At 60.9% G+C, this 15,424-nt stretch overlaps 1 protein-coding gene across 4 annotated transcripts in view; it reads right to left on the bottom strand.

Annotated features, from left to right (window-relative positions):
- Nucleotides 1–15,424, bottom strand: part of HDAC4 (histone deacetylase 4) — a 250,211-nt gene that overhangs the window by 140,069 nt on the left and 94,718 nt on the right. For all 4 annotated transcript variants that reach the window (XM_047085760.1, XM_047085761.1, XM_047085762.1 and 1 more), the window contains exon 2: nucleotides 5,993–6,064. In XM_047085760.1, the coding sequence (XP_046941716.1) occupies nucleotides 5,993–6,064 (72 nt within the window). The remainder of the gene's footprint in view (nucleotides 1–5,992; nucleotides 6,065–15,424) is intronic.

The following is a 15,424-nucleotide window of genomic DNA, read 5'->3' as shown; positions in this document are numbered from 1 at the left end:
GGACGGAAAAGCAGACGCCCGAGAGGGAGGCCTGTCTTTTCTCTGGAAACACTGTCCTGGAGCACCAAAGCACGATACCCCAAGCTTTACCCCATGGAGGACTGTCCGCGGGAAAGAATCCACTCTCTCTTGTGTGAATCGCACTCCAAAGTGAACTCGTCAGACTCCCGAGAAAAGCAGCAGGGCCTGCTGGTAACTTGGGAGGCGTCTGGTAGGAAGTGGCCGTGCCGTGGTCCGCGTCCCCAAGCAGCCTCGGTCGCCCTTGTCCCTGCAGGTCAGCAGCCACGCCCTCCACTTCAGATTCCGCTTCTGAAGTTCTGGTGAACAGGACTCGGGCCCCCGGGTGCACCTGCACGGCAGAGGGCAAGGAGGCCGGGGCCTGCCAGGTGACGGGTGGCGACAGGAGTCCCCCTCTGGGGGCCCAGACCCAGTCGCCAGGCCCGGCGTCCCAGAGAGACACGCGCTAAACACTGAGGAGGTCTGGGACCTCCTCAGGCGTGGCCGGAACCTTCTACGACAGAGTTAGAGGAAAAGCCCACGCAGCCTTGAACCCTCACGGGAGACGTTCGCGACGTAACCCAAAGCGTTTTCACGTTAGGTCCCCGGCACGGGCTGGTTTTGCTTCATTTTAAACAGAGGTCCCAGGGGTGCGATCACAAAGGCTTCTGGGCTGGCGGAGGGAGGTGGTCACCCCCGAGCGGAGCCGAGAGCCTGGGTACCAGCAGACGGGAGGAGACGAAACAGAAGACGGCAGAGAGCCGCACGAGGCTCCCTCCCGTGTGCCCCACGCTGTGCCAGAGTCGCCCGCCATGCTTCCCGGTCCCCGGTGCCTCCGCCAGGCCGAGTGGTCACGTGACATCAGAGGACGCGTCTGCTCGAGGCCACGCAGACCCCCTGAGCTGCTGGGCTGCCAGGCCCGACCCTGCACTCGCTTCCTTCAATCCGGAGTCCAAGTGGGAGCACGGGAGTGGGGCAGGGAAGGGAGCACACCGGACAGACGCCGTGCTTGTGCCGTGGGAGATGCTGTTCCTGGCACGGCGGCGCGCCCCTGCACGCGGACTGCCCGCGGGAGGCACAGGCCCGGTGGGAGGGAGTGGGAGAAGCAACCGGCATGGAGAAGCCAGGCTGCACTGACCGCTCCCAGGGGGACGGGCTGGGAGCCCAGAAAGGACCGGAGCGGGAGGCTGGGGACGGGCAGGCCTTGGAAGCGATGCCTCTTCACAGTCGGGACTGGAGATGAACTTCAACCGCGATGGGAAAAGCACACCTTGAGGACTCCTCTGCGCCACGCCCGGGGAAGGAGGCAGCGACCCAGCAGGACACCCCGGCACGGCACCCTTCTGCCCGGAACTGCTCCCGGCCGTGGATTCACCTGCTCCCCTAAAGTCACCCACGGCACCTCCAGACAGCTCACGGTGCCCGCCACATGTACAGCTGTGCGGCCTCCCTGGATACTCCCAGTGACACTCAGGTTTCCGGCTTCCGTGGGCCCCAGGCTCCTCAGTCCGGGCTAAGTGAGGGCCGCTCACAGGGGCTCTCGGGTGAGCCTGTGCGGGGAGGGAAGCGGGAAAACTCTCCGCATTTGCTTAGACTGAACAAATCAAACTGGGACTCTTCTCCTCAAATTTTCAAACTGCAGAACTTGACCTCGGCATCTTTATGTTCTGGGTTTCATTTTTCCTCCCAAGTTGAGAGCAGACAAGCAAGCAGGAGGAGCGCGGCAGGCCCCTGGGACAGCGGGGCAGATGCGTGCTATATGCCCCACGCGCCCCTGCGCGGGCCCACCTGCGGCGGGGGGCGGCCCGTCTTCGGCCACGATGGAGCGCGTCCCGGGGGGCACTGCCTCCGGCCCCAGGGTCGTCCAGGGTCACGATGACGCCAGAACCAGGAGATCAATGAGCACAATCCCCGACCCCACCTGGCACCCAGCAGGAGCCACACAAGGCAGCCCAGTCCTCCACCGCACCCCGTCCTCACATTACACACACACACACACACACACACACACACACACACACACACACACACGAAGGAGCATCACGTGAGAAGTATTACCACACGGGCTTTGTTCCCAGGGGATCTACTGGTTAAAGTAACTAATCAGCTCAGGTGCCAATAGGGAGCTTTTCTGGCGCTTTCCCCGGGTCGCACGGGGTCACATAGGTCTCACGTCTGCACTTGCCTCACGAGATGCGTTTCCTCTCACGGAAACCAAACGGCACAACCAACATGCCTGCGAGGCACCAGAAGCTTCGCGCCAGCCCAGGCGGCTCCTGCTCCAAACTCCAAGACGTGTGTAAGAAATTCCGTCGCCGCTTCGACAGCGTGCTGGTCAAACACCCTTCACGGCGTGGGGATCCATGTTTAAAGCTAGCCCTCGCTTTTTGTCTTCATTTGGGTAAGTTCTCGGGAGTTTCTGTAGTTTCTTCAAGAGGCCGGAATTTCCTTCGAAAAATTAAATTTCACCTTTGTCGTACCGCCTTCCTAAGGAGCCTCCCCAGCTGACCCACGTGCGCACTTTAAGGGCGCGTGTATCGCGGGCGACGGTGCCTGTATCCCGTAGCTGCGGAACCTTCGGGGGCCTGCAGCGCACATCCGTAAGCTCGGGGGCCACGACCTCGTCTGAGGCGCTCTTCTCCAGCGGCACCGGAACACGGGGGTCCTGCCCCGTAACTCGCGTGCCGGGTGCCCAGCGAGGGCGCGTGGATGCCGTGACGGGCACACACGCCTGGTGGACAGCCCCGTGCGCGCCGTCGGTTAACTGCGGTGTGCTTCAAATATGTGTCCTGCTCCCACTCCGGTCTCACTTCCTCCACTCTGCTCCTGGACGACCGAGGCCTCCCCTCGACCCCGTTCCCTCCGTCAGGGCTGCTGAGCGTCCACACCGGGTAGCACCCGAGTGAGCCCCCTCCCAGTTCTGGGAGCCAGCACTCAGCACGTCTGGCACCCCGTGTCTCTCCCCTAATAGACGTCGCTTTTATAATCAGAGGGAGAAGCTCGTAACTTCGAAACAGTTACGACGATTCAGAAATGAGTGACTTAAACGTCTTCCAAGGGCACTAGAACCCAAGCAGAGAGAGAGAGGGAGGGAGAGAGAATCCCAAGCAGGCCCCGAAGTGTCATCACAGACCCCGACGTGGGGCTCAAACTCACGAACCCTGAGATCATGACCTGAGCCGAAGTCACGAGTCAGATGCTTCACCGACTGAGCTACTCAGGTGCCCCTGCAATTACAAATTTTAAAACAAGGAAAAGCAGAAGGAAAGGCTTGTTTACCTATGAGAAGTTACAGGGCAGGGGAGGTTAAGAAATCAGAAGTAACCCCAACTGACTAGAATTTTGGCCTTTTCCTTCTACGATACAGACTTTTCTTCCATGAGACATTATTCTTTTTAAGAATTACCTCAGGTCTCGATTCAAGAGGGCACACAAAAGACGGGAATAGTGCTTTTCTATTTGAAGTCCGTCTTTGTAAGGACTATTTAAAGAGAACCATTATCGGAAGAAGCCTGCGTTGAGGTCACCATCGTTCACAACCCGGAAGAGCGGGGAGGTGCGCGCAGGTCAACGGTGGGGGAGGCCACCCGAGCCCTTTCCTACTCGGTGCGCAAGCTACTGCTTCAAGGAGCCGGCTCCCCAGGTGGACGCCGCAGTCATTCCTGCAAACCGTGTCACGGATCGGCTTGCGTCCACACTGCCACGTGTCGAAAGAGGGCCGAAGTTAAACTCGACTGCCAGAGAACCCACCAAGGCAGACCGGGATGGACAGAGAAGTACAGAGAACATCGTTGCTACTCCCGCATCATCGCCGTGTGGCTGTGAAGGAAGTTTTCGTATCAAGTTTCAAATCCTTCATTAACCTGAATCAACATTTTTGGTGCGACGTACTTGACTGTGGGCTGGCCCGGCCGGGCGCGTGGACCCGTGAGGAAGGCCCCGCCCCCTCACTACGGCGGCTCCTGCGGCGCCTCGCGTGCAAGCCTCACGGCCGACGTCACACCCCTGGCACGGCGTGCACGCGCCCCCTTCCTCGCTGGCGCCCCACGGGCACGGCTCCCCCACTGCAAGCACTCACCACCGGTGACACACACACAAAAAGCAAGAGCACCAGAAAACGCAGCGGTATCCGACTCGGCCCGCGGGGATCTGGCTCCCAGGAGGCGAGAGGACTTGCTTCGGTTCCCTGGGGGCACACTCCCAGGGCGTGCTCCTCGAGGTAGGTGGTTCCCCGCAAAGGAGGGGAGGAGGGGGAAGGGCCCAGGGGGACATTCCTGGGACCCGGGACCGGCTCTGTCCCAGCTACGCCACACACGGTCTTCCGTGTCTGTCAACGGGACGCGAAGAGGTGACATGTCCAGAAACTACTAAAAATCAGACCCGTACATTCGATCCTTCTGACAATCCTGCGGAGAAGGCATTAGTATCCCCGTCTAAGAGATGAGCAAACAAAACAAAACAGAAACTCAGCAACCGGCCTCAGGCCACAGCCGAGGGGTCGGTGGGATCCCGGGGCCCCTCAGCCCAAAGGCGAAGCCCACGGGCCGTCTGACACTAAGCCGAGTCCCAAGCCGGGTCTCAACAGGCAGCGTGTTCTCACCGAGCCAGAAAATCCATTTGCAGCCCACCTCTTTGTGGCTCACGCGGAAGCGACACGTACCTACCCCCTTTCAATGCGTCGGGCCATCTGCAGAGTCTCGTCTGTCCCACCCCTGGGTGGGCTCTAGGAGCCAGTCTCAACATGCCCGGCCACACGGGGACTCGCGTTTAAACAGGAGTAACACCGGCAGAAGGAGCTGAAGAGCAAGTCGCAACCAGCACGGTTTGCTCCACACGGACCAAAACTGGGGCACCTCCTGTGCTACCGTGGAGCCCCCCTGCCCCCCCCTCCGTGCGGGGTCACAAGTGAAGGGGGGGGAAGAAGCAGAAGCTGCAGCGGGCCGTGAGCGGCCCCAGGGGCACGGAGCGCCCGAGCACCGTCCAGGAGCACCACGGAGAAGCAACACGATGCTGTGTTTGGGGAAACGCCAAGGAGAGGCAGGGACGGCTCTCCTCCGGCACCTCCAGCCTCGTTCAAGGGCACGGGGGACGGCGAGGCGGTGGGCGGGCCCGACGGGGGCCGGGGCAGAGGCAGGGGTCCGCCGGCGCTGCCCACGGAGGGAGCGGGCGGGGTGGCGCCCACGAAGGCCGGGGACCACCGAGACACAGGCCTCGGCGAAGGCAAGGGTCCGGCGGCGCTGGCCTCGACACGCCGGCCCGGGGGTCTGCGGCCAACTCACACCCCGGGCCCCGAGGAGGGACGGCCGAGCGGCCTGTGAGGGGGACCCGAAGGCGCCCGGGCTGTGAGCTGAAATCCTGGAGGACACCGGATGGGGGGGCAGGTGTTTCACAGAAAGCAAAAGACCGGAAAAAATGTTTCCACGGCCATCTAGATTCGGAAAACGCTGCTTAACGCTGCTTAAGGCGTGATATTTGGAAATCTCATACACGGAATCAAAGACTCCCGATCACGGCTGACGTTCTTTAGTTGATGAAAGAAGGACAAGATGACTGGGAGACCTTGTCACTGAACGGCTAAAGCAATGAGAAGCCCAGGCCGTGGGTGAGGCGGGACTTGCCCGTGGTCCTGTGGCGGCCAGCAGCCCGGCCATGCCGGGCGGGGGACTTCTGGCCCTGGCCTGGGCTCAGAACTCTTTCCCGGGGGCCCTCCTACGGACGGGGGCCGGGGTCACGCCTAAGAGAAGCAGGTGGCCCCTCTGGGAAGAACACGCCCTTCGGAGCTCAAGACGGAAAAGATTCACTCCTTGGCCACTGAAATAACCTCAAGGCAACGCCCAATCCACTTCCACAACGGGTGGCCTATTTCACCCCCGGAAAAGAGCACAGGAGTCCACGGATCTGATGGCCCACCTGCCCCCCCACACCCCCCGTGGGTGGAGACCCCGAACGCCCCCCGGATGAGCCCGTGCCCACCAGGCGGGGCGTGCCGACTTACCCGTGCTGGGCATGTGGTTCACGCGGGCAGGGTTTAGCAGTTCCACAGGCTGGTCTCGGCCAGAAAGTCCATCTGGAGGACAGAGAAAGCATTTGGTTTCAGAAACTGCGCGCGTTTCCACGAAAATGCTTTACACTCAGAGTCTGCGAGGACGCTCCTCGCAGACAATGGAAAGGCAAGCGTCCTTCGTGTTTTTACAGGAGGACAGTTTTAATTCCATCGCAGGTTCTTTTTATTTGCCGCATCAGAAACCGAGAGCCCCCTTGGAGGACGCCAGAGTCGTCCCGACTGCGACAGGGCGGGCGACAGCTTCTGGCCTGAGGGCATCTACCCAGCTCGGCCGTCCCGGTTCACTTCGGTTTCCAGCCACGTTCCACCTACTTGTGCTCATCAGCACAGCTTTTCTGCAGAGACTGGGAGCCCGGAGATGATGGAAACGGGAGAACCGCTCGCCCTCTTCCCAGATGCTGACAGGTGGCCGGGGCGACAGCAGAAACGCGGCCCTGGCGGGGGTGGGGGGCCCGGCCGAGAGCAGCTGTGCGGCGTGCTGCGGGGGGACGCCCGAGGTCACCAACACGCCCAGACACGCTTTCGGAAAGATGCCCGGCCGGCTACTCACAGCTTAAGGAATCATTTTCTTGAACCCACCTTGGGCCCGTAGTCGGGAACCGTCTCTCGCTCCCCAGGCTGGGCGCGGAGACGGAGCTGGCCTCCGGCCACCACCCTAAACCCGGAGCCGCCGCTCTTGCGCTCCCTGAGACTCCCCATCTCCTCCCGGGCAGAAGAGCCAGAAAACTCTGGCAAAACTTCCAGGAATCACACTTTGGGTTTAAAATTAGCTCCTGACAAGTGGTGCACAGCGGGCTGCGGTGACAGGCGCGTCATGACAGACATGACGTGGCGTCACTCTCGCGACTGCCTGGAGGAGAAAGTGCTAGTCTCACAGAGCAGCCGTGAGCTCCCTCAGGCAGACCTTCCAATCACGACCAGACGGAGGACATCGGATCAGCCGCGGTACTAACGCTTCGCTCTTTACCTCCAGCGGGTAACGCCTCGCACGGCCGTCCCGTTCTGCGTCAGCCGACCCGCGCGTGTCTCGGAACACGTTCCAAGTCCAAGGACAGAAGTCCTCGGAGGAGCTCCAGATGTGCGCTCCTGAGATCTGAAGACCCCCCACCCCGACTGAGGGAAGGGCGTGAGGCCTTCAAGGGGCAGGCGCACACAGGAACAAGCCACCACCAGACCCCACCCCGGGCCACGGGGAGAAGCCACCACAGGGCATCTGGGACGCCTCCCCTCAACTGGCAACCCTTCCCCAACTTGGCAGCGCGTCTGCGTGGCTACAAGAAGACGCCAGGCGCATTCGGGGCTAAGACAGTGCGTGGCTCCCTGAGGCGGGGGGACCGACAGCCCGTGTCACACCGAACACCTGCACGAGGGCCTTTTCTCAAAGCCCGGGACCCCTCGCCAGCCCGAGTGCTGAGCCATAGGCCTGCCGCCTGCCACGTGAGCTCCCTGGCTGCCACGTTGAGAGAGACCGTGAGATGGTGACAGAAAAGCACTCTGGAACCTTTCTTCCTGAAAATACATAGGTGAAATGTATTTTGTTTACGAACAAAATTTTTCACTTTCAAAAATACAAAATTCTGGGGGCACCTGGGTGGTTCAGTTGGGTAAGTGTCCAAATCTTGACTTTTGGCTCAGGTTGTGATCTCACGGTGGCGGTATCGAGCCCTGCGCCGGGCTCCGTGCTGGGTGCGGAGCCTACGTGAGCTTCTCTCTCCCTCCCTCTCTCTCCCTCTCTCTCCCTCTCTCTCTTCCTCTCTCTCCCTCTCTCCCTCCCTCCCCCCCTCCCTCTCCCTCCCCCCCTCTCTCTCCCTCCCTCTCTCCCTCCCTCTCCCTCTCTCTCTCCCTCCCTCTCCTTCCCCCCCCACCCCCCTTCTCCCCTACTCACACATTCCAGAAAACAATAAGAAATTCATATACTATATATTTTTTAAAACTTTGGATCCCACTGTAAATACTTTCAGAGACACCAGAAGGCCCTTTTGAAAATCCTACTCTAGCTGTAGCTTCCCAGGGACAAGGGTCAGGAGCACGGTGCTTGGAAAACCATCCCACTCAGGGCTCTCAACCAGGTTCGCAGGAAGCCCCCACCTTGTAATCCCGTCCCCCAGAACGGACCCCCAGAGTCACCTCCCCAAGTCCGCCTTCAACTTCCATCTGAGCCAAGGCTCTAGAACCAGAAAGAGTTTAGAAACCGAGAAGCCAGTTGACAGATGAGGAAACTGCGGATCCTGGGACCGGCTAGTGGCCGTGCCGGGCCAGCGCCCCAGCTTATGGGATCACCTCCTCTCGAGTGCAGTCCTGAGCCGTTCATGTCTGCCCCGAGCCCCAGAGGTCTGATTACGCCAAAGCCAAATGCACAAACGGTGCATAACAACACGTCACTTATGTCCACGCTCAAGGGAGAAGGGGCGTCAATCTCAACGCGCTCGATTCAGAGCGCAAGTTCAAAGATGCGTGGTCCTTAGTGCATCCCCAAGTATCGCCCCTGAGTGCTAAGTTCAAGTAGGGCTTCGCTGACTCGGCCCATCCCCAAAATGTCTGGACACCAGACTGGGGTACGTCCCCCAGAGTCGCCAGCAAGACGTCGATGGCATGTCTGGACGAGTGGGCGTGCCGGGAAACGTGGCTGTGTGGCAAGGACGCTCCTGTTCTGTGGTCTAGGGCCATGGACCCGGGGCCTGCACGGTGAGGGGGGGTGTGAATTCTGACCACATGCACTTTCGTATCCTTCTTCCCCCTGAGCTCACAGGGCCTCCCGGGGAACCCACAAGGAAGGTCAGGCAGGTACCAGAGCCACACACTGGGCAGGACCCAGGCCACCGGCCGCGGCCACGGCCACAGGCCGTAAGACCCCGGCGGAGGCCTGTGCAGCTGCGGCCCTGGGACAGCGGGGCCCCCCACCGCCTCACCCCGAAGAGCCTGGCCGGCCCACACCTGCACAGTGTGGACGCTGAGGCAATTTCTGTGACAAGTCCCACATCATCTACAGGACAACAAGAAAAAAAACAGACAGAAAAACAAACTCAGACACTAAGAAAAAGGTTCAGCCCCTTCCTGATAGACTTAAAAGGGGTCTGCACAAAAACTTATGTTTCTCGGACCAATAAACACAGTACACGAGAAATCCACACACAGGTTACCTAATGAGAGATGGGGAGGAGGGGTGAGGGCTGGAGTCAGGCGGGGAGGGCAGAAAAGAGGAAGGGCAGGGAAGGGAGGGGAAGGGAGAGGAAGGGGAGACAGAAGAGGGCAAGGGAGAGGACAGGAGGAAAGAGAGGAGGGGAGAGGAGGGCAGGGCAGGGGAGAGAAGGGGAGGGGAGGGGAAAGGAGGAGAGAGAGGAGGGCAGGGGAAGGAAGAGAAGGGGAGGGCAGGGGAGAGGAGAGAACCCCCGTCCCCCCTGCACACTACTGTCCTGCTTGGTGGGGAGGAGAGGTGTCTCGTTAAGGTTACACCTGCCCTTCCCTGAGGGCCTCTGACCCTGAGCTGTTCAGGATTCAAGTCCTCTGCTCTGTTCTAAACAACCGGGTTTTGTCTTTTTTCCTGATTCCGGGGAATTCTGTACAAACCCTGACGGCGAATCCTCTGGGATCTGCCGGCTGCAGACATCAGCTCAGAGACCGTCTGTCTTTAAGGTCACATCTGTCGATCCTGTCAAAGCTTATGCTTTCTGGGGCAGGTTTAGGACGGTCCTCCGGAGCTGGAGGCGGCAGAGACGCTCCCCGGAACCGGCTCCTGCCGGTCCCGCGGCCTTGCCTTTCAGGTGGGTCTCTCCTCTCTCTCTGCTCTTGGTTTTTGTCCTGAGGAAGGTGAGGGTTCTCTGGGGTGTGTGTGTGTGTGTGTGTGTGTGTGTGTGTGAGTGAGTTTTCAATGGAAAGCCAAGTGCCTCATCACACTTCGGCTGCTGGCTGGCACCCCAGCTCCGCCAATCCTCCGCCCCACTGGCCGATGTGTTTATACCTGTGCCAATAATCATACTGCCATTTTACAATAATCCTTAATACCCAGCAAGGCAAGAATCCCTACTTTCTTCTTCAGAACGATCCTGGGTGATATGGGTTCTTTACCACATAAATCCTAGACTCAGCTTGTCAAGTTCCAAAAGACAGAAAGACAAAAAGAAAAGAAAGAGACGAGGGGAGGGGAGGGGAAAACAGTAGGGGGGAGGGGGGAAAGGAGAGGGAAGGGGAGGGGCAGGGAGGGGAGAAAGGGAGGGAGCGAACTAACTGGCCGGACTGCACCTCCCATCCGTGAACAGGGACTGTGACTTCATCTCATTCCTCTCAAAGGTGTTTTAGAATTTTGAGCCCAGCGTGATCAGAGCACTTTGGGTTTATGCCTAGGTATTTGGTATTTTGAGCACAACATTCTAGACAGCTTCTGCTTGCTGGGACACAGAAACGCCATCGCTGGCCACACGCTGGTTTTGTGTCCCAGCATCTTGCGAGACTCACATTCGCTGTCATCCGCTCCCTGATGTTATTCTGGATTTTCCCCGTGCGGGATCACGTTGCCCATGACGGCGACGGTCTGTCTTCCCTTTTATTTCTCTTTCTTGCCTTATCCTCGGCTGGGACGGACGGTGCGTCCGAACAGAAACGCTGAGAAAGACCCCCGTCCCGTGTCTGACCTCCCCCTTCTTCCTCCCTGGTTGCCCCGCGCGCGCCCCAACCTCCCGGACCCACGGGCTCGCGGCAGCGATGCGGACGGGACAGCCGGGATGCTCTCATGAACGTGAAAGATCGGGGTAAGTGCACCCCCGGAACTGTGCTCGGCACAGGGGTGTCTGCTGCGGGCGGGGAAGCCACGGGAGCGGGCAGCACACTCTCCCCCCCCCACCGCGGACCCAGCGCCCGGCGCGGCCGCGGCACAGCTGCTTTCTGACTCGCGGTCACAGAGTCCGAGGTACGCGACAGCAGTGATAATTCAACTCTCCGTCCCAGCCGATTTCCCCATCCATTTTTATTTTTTTATACAAGCTTTTTATTTTAGAACAGTTGTGGATTTCCAGAAAAATTACACACGGCACGGGGAGCTGTCACATTGCCGCCTCCCCCGCGGGGAGCATCTCCCGTGGGCATGGCGGCCCGAGCTCCCCTGGGCTGAAGCCCGGGGACGGGGACGGGGCGGCTCAGGTTTCCTGCGCTCCCTGCTGCCCTCTCTCTGTCCCAGCCGCAGCCCGGGATCCCACAGGACTCCCTCCGCGCTGGGACGCTTCTTCTGACCTCTCGCGTGGGATGAGGGGACAGTGTGGAGGGGGTCAGGTACTCTGGGGACTGGCCCGCCACTAGGACTTGTCCAATGCTCTCCTCGTCACGTGACATCACACACCAGCAACATGACCGGTCGCCGGGGCTGGTCCCCTCGGTCACCGGGCCAGCCTCCCCACTGTAAGGTGCTGTTTTTGTCCCTGTCCACACAGCACTCTCTGAAACGAGGCCGCTCTGCGGAGCCCGTGCTGCTGAAATGCCGTGGGCAGCCCGTAGTGTCCACTTCCCAGGATTAGCACGAGGGGCGCGCTCCCGGGGACACGGCGAGGAAACACCAGACACAGGGGCAGCCTGGCCCCCGGGTCCCGAAGGAGAAGGTGGCAGCGCGGTGCGGAGGGCAGGGCTGGGCGGAGCCGCACCTGAGCCACCTCGCCCTGCGAGCTGGAGACGGCCTTCAGTGCCACCGGCCTGGCTCCAAGCCCGTGCCGCCCGCGCCCAAGGCGAGACCCCGGGCTGCTCCGTCTACGCTTCTCCCAGGCCGCCCTGAAGACGTGCTGAGAACGAATCCTGTGTCTCAGGGCCTACCCTGGGCCTGGGGAGCAGTCAGCAGACTTTCCAGCAGGAACAATGACGGTATTCCTTCCCTCTCGCCCGTCCCCCTCCCCGTCACCTAATCCGGGGTGAGCTCAAATCTAAGAGGGAACATGCCAGAATGTATGCACAGGAAGGGGCTCCTCCCTACAAAGCCCGTGAGCTCCAGTCTGAGTCTTGGCCGGATCCTGGCTTGCCCTCTGCCGCCGGCTCTGCCGTGGCCCCACGCGCGCTGTGACGAGCAGGGGTTCTGGGGGCGAGGGGCACTGGCTCCCGGGTGCCCGCTGGCCATTCCGCCAGGCGGCCTGGAGTCGGAGCGGCCGTGACACGCTGCGTTCCGAACGAGGGCCGCAGCCCGAGAGGGAGGCATCTGGGTCCTTCCTGCCCTTCCAAATCTGGAAGCGCGTGCGGCTCGACGAGAAACTGGGGCCGTGGGGGTAAAGGCGGCTTGTCCCCAGGTTGGGGGGCACCGAGTCGTACGAGTGCCCAGGGTCTCACGTTGAACAAGAGAAGCCCTGGGTTCACGTAGAAACCTACTTAACGCGAAAAGTCGCATCCCTGCCGCAGGGACACGTGTGCTCCTGTGCGTGTCGGTATGAAGCTCGACGCAGGAAGAAAGCTTTCAAGACACGGGCGAGCCTTCGTAGGGAGGGCCGAAGCTTGGGAGGCTCTCCTGCCTGGTGACGGACGGCCGGTCTCTGGCCTGCGTGAGGATGGAAGGCCAGGCCGCGAGCAGCACAGCTTCTGGCCTACGGCACGCAGCAGGTGCCTGCACGGAAGGGCCACCGGAGCGGCTCGCCCCCCTGAACCCCGCCCCCATCTTCCGGGGGGCGCGGTAGGAACACGTGAGAGTCAGTGTGGGGTCACGGGGGCCTGGGCTCAGTGCCAACGTCAGCGGGAGGCCAGCAAGTCCCCGCACCTAACCTGAGAGAGTTGCACGATTAGTGACCTGGAAGTCGGACCCCCCGTTCAATGAAATTCTAAAAGGGGACTCGCTACGCTGAAATGTCCCCGCTCAGAGACACGGAAGTGATTCATCAGGTGGGCAAAATACTCAAATTCCCCCAGGGCCCCCATGACCTGAACCCACGCCCCAAAAGGACTCGGCCTCCCCCTCCGCCTTCCTGCCCTCTGGGCACCGCCCGCCCTGGCACAGCCCGCCCCCGGTGGTGCCCGAGCCCGGGGAGGCCAGCACCCCCTGGACGGCCCACCCCTCGGACGGCGAGCCAGCGGGCACTCCCTGGCGAGTTCCGCCTCCAGCAGCAGGTGCCGCAGTGTTTCTTTTCCTCCCCGCGCGAGTTACCGAAAACCACCCCAGTTCTGCAATAAAGCTTGTATCCGCCCATTAATGTGAATTAAACTTTAATGCGTTAAATGCCGTGAATTCCTGAGGCATGTCCAACGTTGCTGTATGTGTATTTATCAGGAGAACGCGACAAAGGAACACACGGTCTTTCCCCTTAGAGACTTGTAAGACGTCAAGGCTCATCTAGGAAATACTCCTCTCCTCCACCTAAAACTAGCTCTAGCTACCTGTTTATGGGAAACATGAGTCTAAAGGAACGTGTTCAAAGGACACCAAGAGGCTAAGCCCCGTCAAGTGCGGGGTGGGAGGCGGCCCAGGACAGTGACCCAGCTCCTCCCAGGCGCCGAGCCGCTACAGGGGCCCTTCCAGACCCGTCCGTCAGTCCCGACCTCTGCGCCTGGGTCTGAACAAACGACTAAAGAGACATTTTCTAAGACCACCGGCCAAAACCGAGCATCGCCTGGGTAGGAGATGATACTTAGGAATTATTCATTTTGTTGAGTGTGTTGATGGGCTTCTATCTGATAGAAACACACGCTGTGGCATTTACGGGAAAATGTTGTCGCATCTGGGATTTGTTTCACATTCTCCAGGAAACAGAGGCTGGGCCGGGGACCGATCAAGTGTGTACGGCCCAAAAGCACAGGGTTCTGAAGGTCGGAGTCGGGCACGGGGGCCCCCTCTATGCGTTAACGTCTCTCCTTTTTCATCCGCGCTTGAAATTTTTCAGGGTATTTTCAAGAGATGCCAAGAATAAACACGAGCCCCCCCTTTCTGTTGAACGGCATCTGCCGCTGCTGAACTCCCGCCAGGTCATCGCCTAAGCAGCTCTCTCTCCCTGACGAGCCCGACAACCTTCAGTTATTCCCAAGCCCCGGCTGCGCAGACGAGAGCAAACTTGCGTGTAAGTCAGCAAACGGGCCGTGGGCATCCGAGACGTGGGGACAAACAGGGCGCCGAACTCGGCCCCCAGGGCCGAGGGCCCGCGCCTGCTCCACGAGTGGGGTCCGGGTGGCACGGGCCGTGGCCTCCCCGGGAGACACGCTCTGCTTCTCCACACCCCCAGCAGGGCGAGCCCCCCGACACCTGGGGCTTGATCAGGGCCAGCAGGCCCAAACGTCCACGCTGCTTCGGCCCGGGCACGCGGACCGCTTGCAGAGAAGCCGAGGAGAAGAGGCACGCAGGGAAGGGTCGCGGCCTGCTCCTCGGGACTTTTCTCCGGAAAGTTCTCTGGCTCGCCACACCTGCTTGAGGGAGGGTCCACAGCCCCGGTGACGGGGAGGAGCACGTGGCGGGCACACACGCAGGGGAAGAAAGAGAGTGGAGACGGCACGTCTGTGCCCCGGGGGGGGGGGGGGGCGAGGGCAGAGTGGGTCTGTCGCGCACCCACGAGTCCCGGCTCAGGCACTAAGCTGGATAACAGCGAGCGAGCAAGGGACAGAGCAGGACGAGGGTGTGAGTGCAGGAGGGCAGGTGTGCCAGGGGGCAGGTGTGAGGCAGTCCCCACGTCGGGGAGGCAGGGGGCAGGCCGCTGCAGTCTGGAAGGCCAGGAAAGGCTCGGCTGTTCCCCCCGGTCGAGGGCCATGCGTCCTGGAGGGACCTTCCCAGCAAGTCTCTGGGCGGGGCCTCTGGGGAAGCTGTCCTCACTGTCCCCACCACCCCCCCCCCCCCACCCGCCCTCCGGACAGCCCGGCCCTGCTCGAGTGGCAATAAGCGATTTAGACGATCAGGAGAAAATGTCCTCGCCTGCCTTTGAAAACAGCTCCGGCTCGGCTCCTACGAGGCTGTCCATCTGCCCTGCGGGGGGACGTAATTGGTGAGTCACCCCAAAGCTGTCTGAAGACCGCTGGAGGCGGGGGGAGGGGGGGAAGTAGCCTCAGATGTACGACGTGCCGCCTCCCCGGAGTCCACGTAAGGAATGACAGACACCGGTCCCGGGGAACTCTGCAAAGGGACACGGCCAAGCCGCAAGCATCCCGGTGACTGACAGGGGAGTTTTCTAGATAGGGCCCCTTACGAATTCAATCGGTAAGGACACAGAGCAACGTGGCCGTTGGCAACGACGGGGAGGCGGCCTGCGGACAGCACACGTTCTCCCCCTGCACGTGCATGGAAACCCGAAGGCCAGCCTTTCCTGGTGCCCCAGCGCTGGTGTTTTCCTGCAGGCGTCCTATTTTCTGAACAGGGAGGCCACGTGCGGCCCTGGGGGATTCGGAGGCAGACAGGCCTGGTGGCTTCTACGCCCCCGTGCGGCCTCA

This window comes from Lynx rufus, unplaced genomic scaffold (assembly GCF_022079265.1).
Source record: "Lynx rufus isolate CCGP_SWC_20201006 ecotype Redwood Valley unplaced genomic scaffold, mLynRuf1.p SCAF_2, whole genome shotgun sequence".
Taxonomy (NCBI): Eukaryota; Metazoa; Chordata; class Mammalia; order Carnivora; family Felidae; genus Lynx; species Lynx rufus.
The sequence above is the reverse complement of the archived record's forward strand: the minus strand, read 5'-3'. Positions and strand labels throughout refer to the sequence as shown.